The sequence below is a fragment of the Tympanuchus pallidicinctus genome, unplaced genomic scaffold (genome assembly GCF_026119805.1).
Source record: "Tympanuchus pallidicinctus isolate F22 unplaced genomic scaffold, pur_lepc_1.0 scaffold20, whole genome shotgun sequence".
NCBI classification, from domain to species: domain Eukaryota; kingdom Metazoa; phylum Chordata; class Aves; order Galliformes; family Phasianidae; genus Tympanuchus; species Tympanuchus pallidicinctus.
In genome coordinates this window covers 4,049,470-4,062,838 of record NW_026294722.1, presented here as the reverse complement: position 1 = coordinate 4,062,838, position 13,369 = coordinate 4,049,470, and the positions used below count along the sequence as shown (strand labels likewise).

At 46.6% G+C, this 13,369-nt stretch overlaps 1 protein-coding gene across 1 annotated transcript; it reads right to left on the bottom strand.

Annotated features, from left to right (window-relative positions):
- Positions 1–69: 69 nt before the first annotated feature.
- RAD21L1 (RAD21 cohesin complex component like 1) lies at positions 70–12,439 on the bottom strand. The gene is made up of 13 exons (XM_052683739.1): positions 12,224–12,439; positions 10,659–10,788; positions 9,301–9,400; positions 7,718–7,824; positions 7,169–7,354; positions 6,736–6,837; positions 5,990–6,103; positions 4,540–4,769; positions 3,603–3,699; positions 3,238–3,377; positions 2,523–2,612; positions 2,281–2,358; positions 70–1,077 (listed from the first exon to the last, which is right to left on the bottom strand). Exons 1-13 carry the CDS (start codon positions 12,365–12,367, stop codon positions 889–891), a joined length of 1,707 nt encoding a protein of 568 aa, XP_052539699.1. The 5' UTR covers positions 12,368–12,439; the 3' UTR covers positions 70–888.
- Between the last annotated feature and the right edge of the window lie 930 nt (positions 12,440–13,369).

The following is a 13,369-nucleotide window of genomic DNA, read 5'->3' as shown; positions in this document are numbered from 1 at the left end:
CCAAGATGAGGCCGGACCGAAGTGAGGCGGCACCAGTTTTGATCCTTCAGAACAAATACACAGCAAACATCTTGGTCAGACTTTTATTGATTCCATAGAAAGAGGTGTCAGCACACCCAGAGCACTGGGATGTCCTGGAGCACCAAATGCACACAGCCACGCTTTCAGCACGTGGAAATTACCAACAGAATGGCAGTAGAGGCCTTAAATAAATCAGATAAATGTACAAAGGATCACTAACGTTTCTAACAGCCGTTTTTATGTTGGCCTATGCATAAGGGGAGCTGTTAGTCTTTGTATAAATGCCCCACGAAATGGAACAGTGCTGGGGCTCCTGGAAGGCAGATTTCCTCCTGACCTCAAGGACAGCAGAAGTTTCCATCTCAACACACAACAGCAGCGCTGCAGGCAGTTGCTTGTTAGAGCTTAACAGGACAAGTATTGAACATTCTTTGAAATAAATAATTTTGAATAAATTCAAAGACAGCTTAAAGGAATTCCCTTCTCTGACCACAATACCTAATTAACACACAAGCTGAAAACAACCTAATTTCCAACACTGGACTCTAAGAAAGAAGAGCTTTCACCAAGCCCCTCATGCTGCAAATGTCTGAGGGGGAGCATGTATTTTAGCTGCCTGTTATCAACAGGGTGAGTAACAGCTTTTTATAAACACACCTACATTGAAACTGACCACAGCAGCAAACAGCTTGCTCAGCAACGCCGCAGCCACACAGCGGCACCAATCGGCGGCCGCGCGGTTCTGAGAGGGAGCAGGGATGAAAGAACTCTGCTCAGTCCGCCGTGGTTTGATGAGAGTCCCATTTCTGTGCAGGGAAAAGAGAACAGAACGGCGTTTGGCTGAGCTTATCTGGCTGCAGTGGGATTTCAGTGAGCGCTGAACATTCGGCCGGCGGCGGCTGTGATGTCTGCAAAGGGAGCGCGCTGAACCAACTCAACGACCATCTGCTTCTGCAGGACAAGGAAGATGTAAAACTTCACTGCCACTTCTTTCCGGTCGTTCTTCTGACAGAGCTCCCGGAAGCTGAAGGAATTCACTCCAGATTTGTTCAGGTGCTGCAGGAGAGAAAAAGAGAAGCAGTCAAGTCATGGAAAAGCAGAGCTCAGTAAGTCTGGATTGAACAGTGCTGCTCAGAACCACTATTTCCTGCCTGGAGGCCTTGAACAGGACCTTAGCAGGCATTTACACTCACACAGTGGCTCTTCACATTTGATTGCTGTAGTACTGCTGGCACCTACGTACGTTACTAACATCTACACATGCCCACAGCTCCACTGAACTCAGTGAAACAGCACTGGAGCCCAGGAGGAAGCCTACCTGTAATGGTTTTCGTGATGCAAAGCAATCAAAGTCACTGCATGCCCTGTCCTTGGGATGCAGAACACCAGCCACACCACAGGCAATTCCAGTTCCAGCTAACTCATCCCTATTGTTGCTTGGTTTTTAATGGCTGCACATATACATACGGAGTTCTTTACAGGTGTTGCACAGAACCTTTTAAAGATGTTCACATCATTAAACAACCAAGAAGGCTGCGGAGCCAAACTCAGGCAGTGGGGAAAAGCCAGGCTTGGGAGCAGGGTTTGGTGAGTTTTGCTTTGGCAGAAGCTCAGCAACGAGGAGACCCAGTGAGGGCTTGGGCACTGAGTGCTGGGACAGCCCAGGCTGCCTGCCACGTTCCTGCTGGTGGGAGCACAGCATGTGGCATCACACAGCTTCACCAGCCCCAAAGTTCCTTCTGCAAGGAAGGCAGGATAAGCCCTGCCTGCCTTGCTCGTGTTGAAGCATCTTGAAAGCTCTGGGGCATTAAAACCTTTTAGAGAAGGGGTGACCACCTGCAGCACAACCCCCACGCTTTTCCATAGCCTTCATCTCAGGAAGAGCTCCAGCAGCTGAGCAGTCAAATGAAGGCACCCTGCGATGCATGGCAGAGATCCTGCAAGCCTGCAGGTGCTTGGAAGTTGGGCTTTGTGGGGATGCTGGAGAGAACAAAATATCAGTGCTACAGCAAGCACTGCAAACAAAAGTGCAGAGCATTTCCAATCCAATTCCACAGCAATTCCAGCAGCTGTAGGAGAGTGAACATGATGTCAGGCACTGAGAATCCTGGCTTCCTCCACCAACACCCCACAGAATGCAGTTACACTCTGCATATGACACAGTGATGCTACGCAGTGAAAGCAGGAGGTTTTCTGAAACGGCCCAATAGAAATCAATACCTGGTTTGGGCTTCTAATTTCAAAATCCAGCACTTTTACCTGTAAGGTTTTTAACACCTGAAGAGTTCTTTTGCTCCACTGAACCTCTTCGTTGTCTTTATTTTCCACTTCTCGCTCCTTGATGGGAAATACAACGGAAAGTTAGAAGAGAAACGTGTCAAAAATTGGTAGCACACCAAAACCCGCTGTAAATTCATGGAATTGTAACTATTTTTAAGAAATATTCCTGTGAAATGATGCTGTTCTGCAGTGTGAGAACTGCCAGCTGTAAGCATACACACGTGTGTTATCTCAGCTTGCTGCACTGGAGCTTCTCGGCCCGTTGAATTATCCACCAGCACGGAGCTCTCAGAGAAAGCAGCTTCATCCTGCTGTCAGAACAGGGAGGTGCATCAAGTGGTGCTGCAATTTAGGCATTACTGTGCTGTGTGACAACAATTCTGCTCAGTTCACTGTTACAGATACTTTCCAGAACAGTTTAACAGCTGCTGTTTCTACCACACCTCTTCTCACGTGGGATCTACCCTCGTTTAGGCACAAGCCTTGAATGTTCTCCTGCCATCAAGTCCAGTTTTGTCATTCTCTGTCAACTTCAAGGACTTCCTATACTCCTAAGTCCCCCCTTTCACATTAAAGATGGCAGAACTACATAATTTGTTATTGCTCGAGCCTTTTCTCAACTTTTGACACCAAAGATAAGCATCACCATCTTTAGAAATGAAAAAGCATCTTTTCTTTACAAACAGGCTATGGTTGATATCCAGGTTCCAGCCATACTTAGTGATCACACTGTAATATATACCAATTAACAGACATTTTAACAGGCAGCTCCCTCGTTGTGAGAGCCTGCCAAAATGCTCCTAAATAAACTTTCCTGAAGTGAGAGGCTTTGCAAACCTACGTTAACAATTTCTTCACCTGTCTGAAAAGGAACCCCAGCACAAAATGGAGCCAGGAAGTACACCTGGGTCTGCAGAACAGAAGGAAACCACTCACCAGGGTTTCACCAAAGCCATTCACAGTTCCATTGCTGCTATTCCATGCTGCCAGGGCAAACAAATCATTGCCAGTTTTTCCCTCAGCCTCTGAGCAGTCCAACTCCTGCAGGTAACTCGACTCATCTGTTATCAGCACCTCTGTATTGACAAAGAAACACAAGGCTCAAGATGAAGCCACTGCTCACCTGCCCTTAAAAAAGCCAAACAAGTATTTTTGTAATTAAAACAGCCAGTTTTGTTGATGGTTGAAACGTTTTGACCTTTGATTTGTAGAATGCTGCACGCTGTGCACATCTGAAACATCACATAAAATAGAGAGCATTTGCTAACAGTAATTCTGCTGTGGCAGAATTAAAACATTACCTGGGGCATCTTGCTCCTCCTTTGCTTCTTCTATCTCCATCTGTGTTACATTTCTTCTCATTTCAAATCTACCTCTCTTGAAGCATTTTGCAAAGAACTGAAAGCAATTATTTTTTATTTGTTTACTGTCAGAATACAGTGTTACATTATTTGCAAGCATCAAAGCAGAGGTATGAAGATGAGATGCACGTTAATCATCACCCCAGAATTTAGAGATTTGCATTGGGTCATTTCAAATCTGCACCTTTAAAAAAGGAATGGCCCTTTGGCAGCAAATTCTATGAAGAAATGTCATAGGAACAGCTAAGGAACGAGCTCTAATTGTGCATCTGGACTCCAAGAGGTGAAGCTGTTCTGCCCCATGGAACCTGCTGAGCTGTTTGCCTGCAGATCCAACAGAGAGAACGCAGTGCAATTAGCACCAGGCCAGCACTGCACCTTTCTCCACCTCCTTGCACACAGGTCGAGCTTTCTTTGTTTTATCATCATTCCTAAACGTGCAACTTCTTCAAAAGACCTGTCAGATAGCACACAGGGCATGGAAGGATTTGACACATGCATTTCCATGGAGCAAATCTCTCTCCCTTGCACAAAAAGAGCATTAAGGTCTACAAGCATGCAAGGGGTGTTCTGCTCTGCCCTGCTCACCCATGGGACACAGCGACCAGAACCTGTGGAGCACCTGAAAGGCAAGCTGTCCTGATCATTTTTAACTTGCTGGAGCACTGGAGATTGAAGCCAGGAGCTGCACAGATGGTCTTTCTGCTGAAGCAATTAGTGATGAGCATGCAAATAATCATTAGGTGTCCAATGGAACGGAGCTGTGACACAATACTTCCAGCAATGCTGTGCAAACCCCTGGCAGTTCCATCCTGGATGTGCAACAGTCCCATCACCTACACACAGGCACACAAACCAACAAGGAAGAAACCTTTACCATTTGCAGCTCAGCATGAAACAAAAGCTGTGCAGGCTGGGACAGGAGCGTTTCCACTCCTCCTGATTCTTTCCACATCATTGTTTGTTTAGTTGGAGGTGCGAGGTCTAATGCAACAAGGGTGCCCAGGCTGTTGTTAAGCTGGTGGTATATAGCATGGCAGCTGAGCTGCTTGTCTGCATCCACAAGCAACTTCCTCTTCCTTTTATTGCTTTTCCTCTGGTTGAAATCTAAAGAGATCAAACATTCAAAAAATAAAAAAGCATTGACCTCAGAACACAGATGGCCACAAAAGGTTCCTCCCATTGTTAGCAACCTGTGATCCTTGGCCTCTGTTGCAGGCACACCTACCTGCAGTGCTGACTAGCAGAGAAGGGGACAGCTGAGGACCCTCAGCTAATTGTCCCCTTCAGCCTCATGTTCACTGTTTGGAATTCCAATAGTCAAAGCTGAAAAGGATCAGCTCCTCCTGTTTCTGATGGAGGCCTGTTTTTCAACAGCCATTACAGAGCAGGCATTCACAAATAAGGTGCCATCCACAGAAAACTTAAGTGTGAAGAGAACCAGTGTGAGTAAATGGACAGCTGGAGACCTCCTGACTTCACAGAGCTGAAAAGGATGGCCTGTTCCCCCAGAAGTGTCTGTAAAGCTTCCTCTCTGTATTCTTGTACAGGAAACCCAGAGGTGTTTAATTACAGGAGACATGAATACTGCACTAAGGAATCAGGAACACGGTGACTTAATGAGAACACATGATATGTGAACGGGACTGAGCAGGCTATCTTTAATCCACCAGGAATTAATTGTTCCAAGAACTCCCAGTGTACTCAATAGGTTTCATTAGCTTATAATTAATATCTGTATTTGTCAGTTTAATACTTTGGCAGTTAGACTGAGATGTGGATTGTAAACACAGAACAGAGCTGCTGATGGGCTGTACAACTGTAGCTTCCTCAACTTTGTCTTGGCAAGCTGGAAAATGCCAGTATTCTAAATATCATCAGTATGAACTCGTTCGTGTGCTACCAGCCACCATCAGAATGGCTGAGACCTAGATTTACACACAGATGAAAGGAGACATTTTTCTTTTTTAATCTCAATACAGACAAGAGATCCCAAAGCCTCAGAGTATAAGGTTGTGGTTTTACACACATGGGATCGTGGAGTTGTCACTGGCAACAAAAGCTCAGCTGAACTTCTGGTAGCACTGCCAGCAGAGCTGCAGAGCAGCAGCATTTGGTTTGGTATGGGGAAGGAGCTGTAAGCAGAGAACTGGGCAGGTCAGATAATACCCAACAACCTGGTTTTGTATGAGAATGAGCATAGAACAGAACTCTGACAGCAGGAGCAAACAAAAGTGAAGATAATGTTTTGCAAATATTTACACTAACTAGGAGAAAACCAAACACAGCAATGCAAACAGCCAGCAAGAAACTGATGGAGTTCTGACCTGTATCATCAACTGGCTCAAGCACAAACCCTTCTTCTTCTTTAGGCAAAAGCATCGTGTCGTTCATGAGATGACTTTCTGTCTTCACTGCAGTGTCTGCAGGCTTGGACTTGGCTATAAGAACACCCAGCAAAAGATCCAGATCACAACCTTGTCAGGATGGAATGAATTCTCCAGCTCACAACATTCAAGACAGCAAAGGAAAGCTCAGAATTTGCAAACTCTGATTCAGTCTGTAATCACAGTGACCTGAACCACTGCATCTGCACTGTTGCTGCTTACATTCTGCTGACACAAGACCCTGTTAGGGCAGGCAGTGAGACAAACTGAGTATCAGCAGAGCGATACCAAACCGAAACAAGGCTTAGAACACCTGTGTGAATGACTGAAAGTCACTTGTGGCTGAAATGTGAAGTGATATTGGCAGGTAACATTCAAAGTTACTCCGCTCTGCTTCCTTTTCCCTACAGAAGTGACATTACAGCCTAAGCTGCAGTGTGGATCTCAGGATATCATGCACCTGTGTTTCTAAGCGCTGTCAAGTTGTGTGTCTGGAATTCCTAGGTCCAATTAAATTATACCTAACATGGTGAATGACACACACCAGGAAAGAAGGAAAGGAAACTAACAAAGGAAAAGGGCTCTGGGTGTTGATCCAGGCACACAGAGCTGAATGGGAGTAACTGAGGCACTGGTACAGGAGCAGAGTTCACGTGAGGCGTGAGCAGGAGGTGCTGCCAACTCACCTGCTGTGCTGCTCTCCTGCAGGTCGTGTGACAAAGGAAGTTCTTCTTCCATATCAAGAATGCCATTAGTTAGGCTATTTTGTTCATCCCTCAGCAGGATTTCTTAAACAGAAAACACACAGTTGAATCATTCTAAGCAGTAGTTGTCATGCAGTAGCCTGACGTAGCCTAATGTTACTTATAATAAATATAAACCAAATTACTCAATAATTAATATAAATCAAAAGCATTTAACTCCAAAAAAGCCCTAAAATCTTTAGGTTGTACTTAGTGACATCTACGTGATCACAGATACAGTGACAAGCTGCAAAAAACACAGCATAAAAACAGAAGAAAGAATTGCTGCTTGCAAACGACGACTTTCAGGCCGTTTCATTTGTTCCCCTGCGGTAATAAAAAAACATTTTGAAAGAAAGCGATTCTGTTTCTCTACCAATCATGTCTGCACCAGCCTCCTCATCCCCGAAGCAGTCCTGCTCCCAGCGGCGCCAGCCCTCACGCACAGCAGCCGGGTCTCCACTCACGCTTGCAGAGCTGCGATCGGCCACGAGGCTGCAGCTGCTCACCAGGAGGCTCACATCGAAGCAGCTCTGTTTCCTCAGCGCATCTGATTCCTCGTCTGGACAAACACAGACAGTGTCAGGCTCCTCCTGTACGCCTCTATGGGAAACGTGCATTTCTCCACCTCCTGAGTTTTTCAACTAGCTTTCAAAGGTTGTAGGACGTCCCGTGCCTCACGTCAAAAGTCAATTTCATCTACTGCCAAACGCTGGGTTTGATTCCCTGTTTCCAAGATCACATTCTATTACTTAATTAGAGTGCTGACAGGGAAATTTCAGTGTGAGACCACAATAGGGCAGTCAGCACAAACATAAATGCTCTTTTAGGGACAGGTTTTTCACATGAATTACTCACTGTACAACGTTTTGCATGAAACATACTTTTCCTTATGGAATATTTCTAATTTCTCAATTTCTCTCACCCAAGCTCCTATCACAGAGAAGTACATTGCTTTCATAATCCTCTTTAAGTGTGATGTCTTCAGCTCTGCTCTGATTCAAGGTAAAATGCTCAGCAACATCAATGGCACTGATGAAAGAAACATTATACAGAATACAGGATGAACTGAAACTCATTCACCATTTCACTTGACTGTGAAAACGTGTTGCTAACCAGTCTGCAAACCTGACATTCTGCTGAAAAACCCCAGAAGATAACTGCTGCTTCCTATGGCATTGAAAGCATCCCACCTGATCCTCATTTCTGTGGAGAGAGAACAACTGGCCCCCCCAAGCCATCAGCATTCAAGCTATTTAAGATTTGATGCACAAAAAACACTGCTTTGAGTTTCCTCTAGAAGCTCAAAACGAGCATGTGGAAAACAGATGCTGGCTGTGGGTCATGAGGGCTACCTCTAAGCAAGCAGGCAGCTGCTTTCTTTGCTAGCCAGGCCTCCTGTGCAGTCTCCAATGCAGGTTGTACAGTGGAGGCTGAATCTGGAATGGCTGTAACCAAACACTACGTAGGGAGAGGTCTGTGAATGAGGGGAAAGCATTCAGCTGAACGGACTGCAGAGCAATCCCCAACCTGGCACTCTGTGCCAAGCAATCCAGACGTACAGCCAGAAAGCAATCTGCTCAAGGAGCAGTGGGCATGTCTGCAGGACAAGGGAAGCACCCGTGCTCCTCTCTCTATTTCCTAGTTCTCTATTCTTCTGCCACAAATCTGGGCTTGTGTGAGTTGGGTCACGCTCAGGCCCTGCTAACTACCAGGCACTTGTCACACAGAAGGCATCGAATTAATGTCCCACTGTCATCTTTACACCAAACCATAGGGATTCTTTGGGTAGACAGAAAAGGCAGAAAGACGTGGCATGCTGGAGTACTTGAATAAATGGAATAACTAGTATTACATCCCAGCTGCACTTAAAAAATACTAAAGACTTACAGATGCCTTCAAGCTGCATTTATGGTGAGGTGCAGAGAAAATCTCTGTTGAAATCCACTATCCTGGCTCTTTTGGGGCATGGAAACACATCTTAGCCTTCTGCTTTTATCACTTTTTCTACATTAGTGCTGATCCATTCCAAAAAGCCAAAGAAACACTCTGGCTTTTCATTGGAAGCAAAGCTTCCTAGAGCTGATAAAACAGCCGGGGCCCAAAGAGCAAGGGAGCAGAATTGAAAAGCATTTACACAGCAGAACAGCACGACACTGAGCCTACAAACCACAGGCTCCACGGTGTTACAACAGCATTCAGGCTTTCACACCTCCTCCAAGGACAGGAATCTCTTTGCAGGGTTCACTCAGACAATTGTAAATGAGAAAATCTGGAAGTGGGGGCTCAATATATTTTATTGTTCAAGTTTGCTGGTTAAATGGACTTGGAGGAGCTCTACAAAAGCACAGTGTTGTGACTGCAGCCCTGTAAAGTTCAACTCGGGATTCAGAAGAGATCAGTTGTCAAATCAAAACAATCCCATGCAAGTCTTGATCAGATAACTGTAAGGATGTCTTTTACATCTGAAAACAGTGAAATAATGAATAAAAAGGAGGGAGAATTTACTTTAGATCAGGTAGAGTTGTTTCAAAATCATGAAATTCTTCAGGCAGTGTAATGGACTGATAAGCAGCCTCACAGCTCTCTTCTGGGAGGTCAACAAGTCCTAAAGGAAACAGAAAAGGAAACGACATAAACAGCCATCACATAGAAGTAATGTCCTCCCACTGTAAACCTGTCAGAAAGGTCTGTTGCCATCACAGAGAACAAAAAGCGTGGGCAATTTGTCAACAAGACTCCAAAGTGGAATGAAAATACTTAATTTGCATATAATTAGGAGCCATATTTTACAGAGAGACAGGGAAGAGGATGCTGCTGTTGGACACTGGTACAGCTCTTGAAAAACTGTAAAAGCACTGTGCTTATGCACAGCTATGTGAAGTCACTATGGCTTCAAGTGGGTGACTGTGCTTTGTTTTTCTATCCAGGGTCTACATGACACTATTCTCAAGCATCAAATAATCATAACAACTGGCTGCAAATACCTAGCAGCCAGGGAATGCTGGAACAACTCAGGTTAGAAGGGATTTCTGAAGGTCACCTAATCCAAGCTTTGGCTCAAAACAGAATTAATTCTTAAGCTAGATCACTTTTGACTATTTCTGATGATGGAGAGTCCACAGAATCCCTGGACAACCTGTTTCAGCATTTTACTGCTGCCAGTGTGAACTGTTCCCCTCCTGCAGCTAGTTGGAGTTTCCTTTGCTGCAGCTGTGACCACTGCCCTCTGTTCATGTGCTGCACAGTCCTCTCCAAGCTGCTACAGCACCCACTAAAAACAGCACTGCATACTTATTGCAAGTGATTCTTCCAGTGGTTTCCACGTTCACAAATATTAACTGATCACAGTCACGTCCTTGAAAAGTGGGTGTTCAATATTCTGCAACCAATCTAGGTCACAGAGGACAGTGAGGCTGGCAATGGATGTTGGTATTTTAAGTCTGTTTTTCTAGACAACAGTGCCTCCCCATTTGTCACCTTAACATGGCAAACACACAGCCTCTCTGGAAAGGATTCCATCATCTCAGTTCCCTTCTTGCTAGCTTTGTGGCTAGAGCTCAAAACACAGTGAGATCTGGCACTAACAGGATCTTAGACCTGTTGTTGGAGTCATCAGCGGTGACAATTAATTATCTAGCAATGGAAGCTGAATTCAAGCTGCTTCTTGTAGGACCATTTAAGATACTGCTTCTTTTAAAGGAGTCAAATTGAAATTGCATTCAGTTAAGCCAGATTAACCATCAGCAGCATGCACCAATACATTCAGTGTCCTCTGAGATCAGTGACATGTACGTAACTGAAACAAGCACAGTCAACAAAGCAGAAAGCAATGCAGGTGGGAAGGTGCAGAGTCCTGCCCCTACCTGGACGAAAGGCTGTCTTCATTTTTGTCAGAGCTTCACTGCAGTCTGCCAGGAGGTATTTTGTTTTCCTGTGGTAGATCCGCACCACTCCCAGCAGTAAGTGCCCAGAGGTGCGCAGAGCTATTGTGAACTTGGATGAGTTTAAAAGGTTGTTCAGCAGTTAATAGCAAAACAAAAAACAATAACAACAAAAAACCAATTTAAAATGGAAATACTGCACAGTAGTAACAGAGTTCTGGTAAAAACACACCTGCAGAGAGCTTTGTCCTGTGACAGAGGATCAGAGACAAAGCAATATTCAGAGCTAGGAGTTTCTAATTGCTTCTGCTCCAAAGCATCGCCATGCTGAAGCCTAAGTCCCAAACCAATTATGCTCGATTAATCATAACCCATGGAAGACAGATGATAAAATTTACACTATCAAACAGGTATTTTCATAGGGAAAAAAAATCCTGCTTGCACCAGCAGAAAGCCTCAGATCTCCTTCACCATCAATTAATGACAGTGCAAAATGTTCTCACTGTTCTCTTGGATGCAGTTGCAACTGAGAGGCCAAGGACTGAGTCATGGATACTGCCTGCATCTGTGCTGGAGTCCCAACTTCTCTGTGATACACAAAGGATTCATGCAGAATCTCTTATAAGAGTCTCCAATTGAGCTTATTTATGTACTTATCTGCTTATAACGGTGGGTCTGGAAAGAGTCCACTGAAAGTGCAAGGATAGTTATTATATGTCAAAAGTTACTTGCTGTAACATCAGCAAAAAATAGTCCTCAAATATCTCTGTACAATTTTACAGTAGCTTTCTTTCTCCCTTGATTTTGGTGTAGTGGCTGAATTTGGTTTTGTTTGTTTGTTTGTTTGTTTGAGACAATTTCCTCAGGTCCTGTCAGTTCCCAGGCTGTGTTGTGTACCTGCAGCTCAAAATCTCTGAGGAGACCCCAGTGGCACAACACTGACACCCAGGGCCCCATCCAGCCTGGCCTTGAGTGCCTCAGGTATGAGGCTCCCACAGCTCCTCTGGGCAGTTGTGCAGCACCTCACCGCCCTCTGAGCAAAAAAATTCTTCCAGATATCTAACCTAAATCTCCCCTCACAGTTTCAAGCCATTCCCCCTTCTCCTATCACTATCAGTTGATCCCCCTTCCATTTGTAAGCTCCTTCCAAGTACTGGAAGGCTGCAGTGAGGACTCCTCAGAGCCAGGCTGAAAACCCCCATCTCCCTCATCTCCTCATAGCAGAGGTGCTCCAGCCCTCTGGTCATCTTCACGGCCCCAGTTTAAATGCTACAATAAAAATGTTCTTATTCCATAGACAAGTACATTCCACAGACCTCCAGGAGTAAAATAACAAGCAAGACATTTCTATTACTATCATTTAATGGGATTGAGACTTATATCTGAGTCAGAACTGAATAAAATCAGAGTAGGGATTTGCCTCACGCTGGTTTTGAAGCAGCCACAAATGCTTCTTACTACGTGCTTACAGCAGCAATGGCCCCATTCCCTGCAGCACTCACACCTCAGGGCTCGCCAGGAGATGCTGTCCCGCTTTCATAACATACCTTTGGCGAAACGATCTTTTTAATGGTAGTCTCTAAATTGCACTCGAAGATGTGAGCCTTGGTGAGCTTCTTCTCCCAGTGGGCAGCGAGCCAGATCTTGGCCAGCGGCCCACGCCTGTTCACGAGCAAATGCATGTAGAACATGGTGTGTGGGTCTGCTGGGACTCCTGCAGTGCCTCTGCCTGAGTTTTGCCTTCCTGCCTTGGGCTGCGAAGGTCCTGAGCAGAATGGCTGCTGAGGCTTCAGAGAGAGCCGGAGCTGTGGGATGGAGCTGACAGCACCTGAGGGTACGAGGAGAGACGTCATGGGGATGGGGATGAGGGGGTTGGGATGGCAAAGGGGGCATGGGGTGGGATTGTGTGAGTGCCATGGGAGGCAAGGGCACGAGGGGATGGGGGCTTTATGGGACCGTGAGAGGTGAGAGGGAGCACCTCCCATGAGATGGGGGTGGGTTTGTCAGCCCTGAGGGGATGGGGGCTTCGTGGGGCCGTGAAGGGATGGGGGACTTTGTGAGGCTCCTGAGGGATGGGGCTTTGTGGGGTCCTGAGGGGATGCAAAGCACTGCGGGGCCCTGAGGGGACGGGGGGCTTTGTCAGCCCTGAGGGGGTGGGAGCTTCACGGGGCCAAGAGGGGATGGAGAGCGCCGTGGGGCCCTGAGGGGATGGGGCTCCATGGGACTCTGTCAGCCTTGATGGCATGAGGGCATCAAGGAGCCCTGAGGGGACGGCGTCGCCCAGCCCTGCCATCAGGGGACGGGGTCTTTATGTGGCCCTGCGGGGGGATCCTGAGGTGGCAGCGAGGGGCTGCGGGGCATCACCGCGGTGCTGCGTTACCACGGCTGGAGGAGAGGCTGAGCGGGGCTGAGGGCGCGGCGCCTTGGCGGCGCTGTGGTGGCGGCTCCGCCCGCTCTCCCTCCCGCGCACAGCCCGGCCCCGCAGCCACAGCTCTCCCGCCCGCCCGCTGCCGCCCTCGGTGCCCTCATCCCTCCTCCACCCTCCTGCCCCTCTCCCTCCTCCCCTCCTCTCCTTTCGATTTATTTCCTGCTCTCCCGCAGATTTCGTCCTGCGTCTTGGCGGTGTTGTCTGACCTTGGCTGTCCCTCTCCTCGCTGTGCTCCTAGGCTGATAGCGGCGGTCTCCATCCCTCC

Coding starts and splice junctions, on each gene's coding strand:
- RAD21L1 (XM_052683739.1), bottom strand. CDS start 12,367: ATGTTCTACATGCATTTGCTCGTGAACAGGCGTGGGCCGCTGGCCAAG. Junction 10,789..12,223: donor AAAAGATCGTTTCGCCAAAG/GTATGTTATGAA, acceptor AACTCATCCAAG/TTCACAATAGCTCTGCGCAC. Junction 2,613..3,237: donor ATGGCTTTGGTGAAACCCTG/GTGAGTGGTTTC, acceptor CTGTTCTGACAG/CAGGATGAAGCTGCTTTCTC.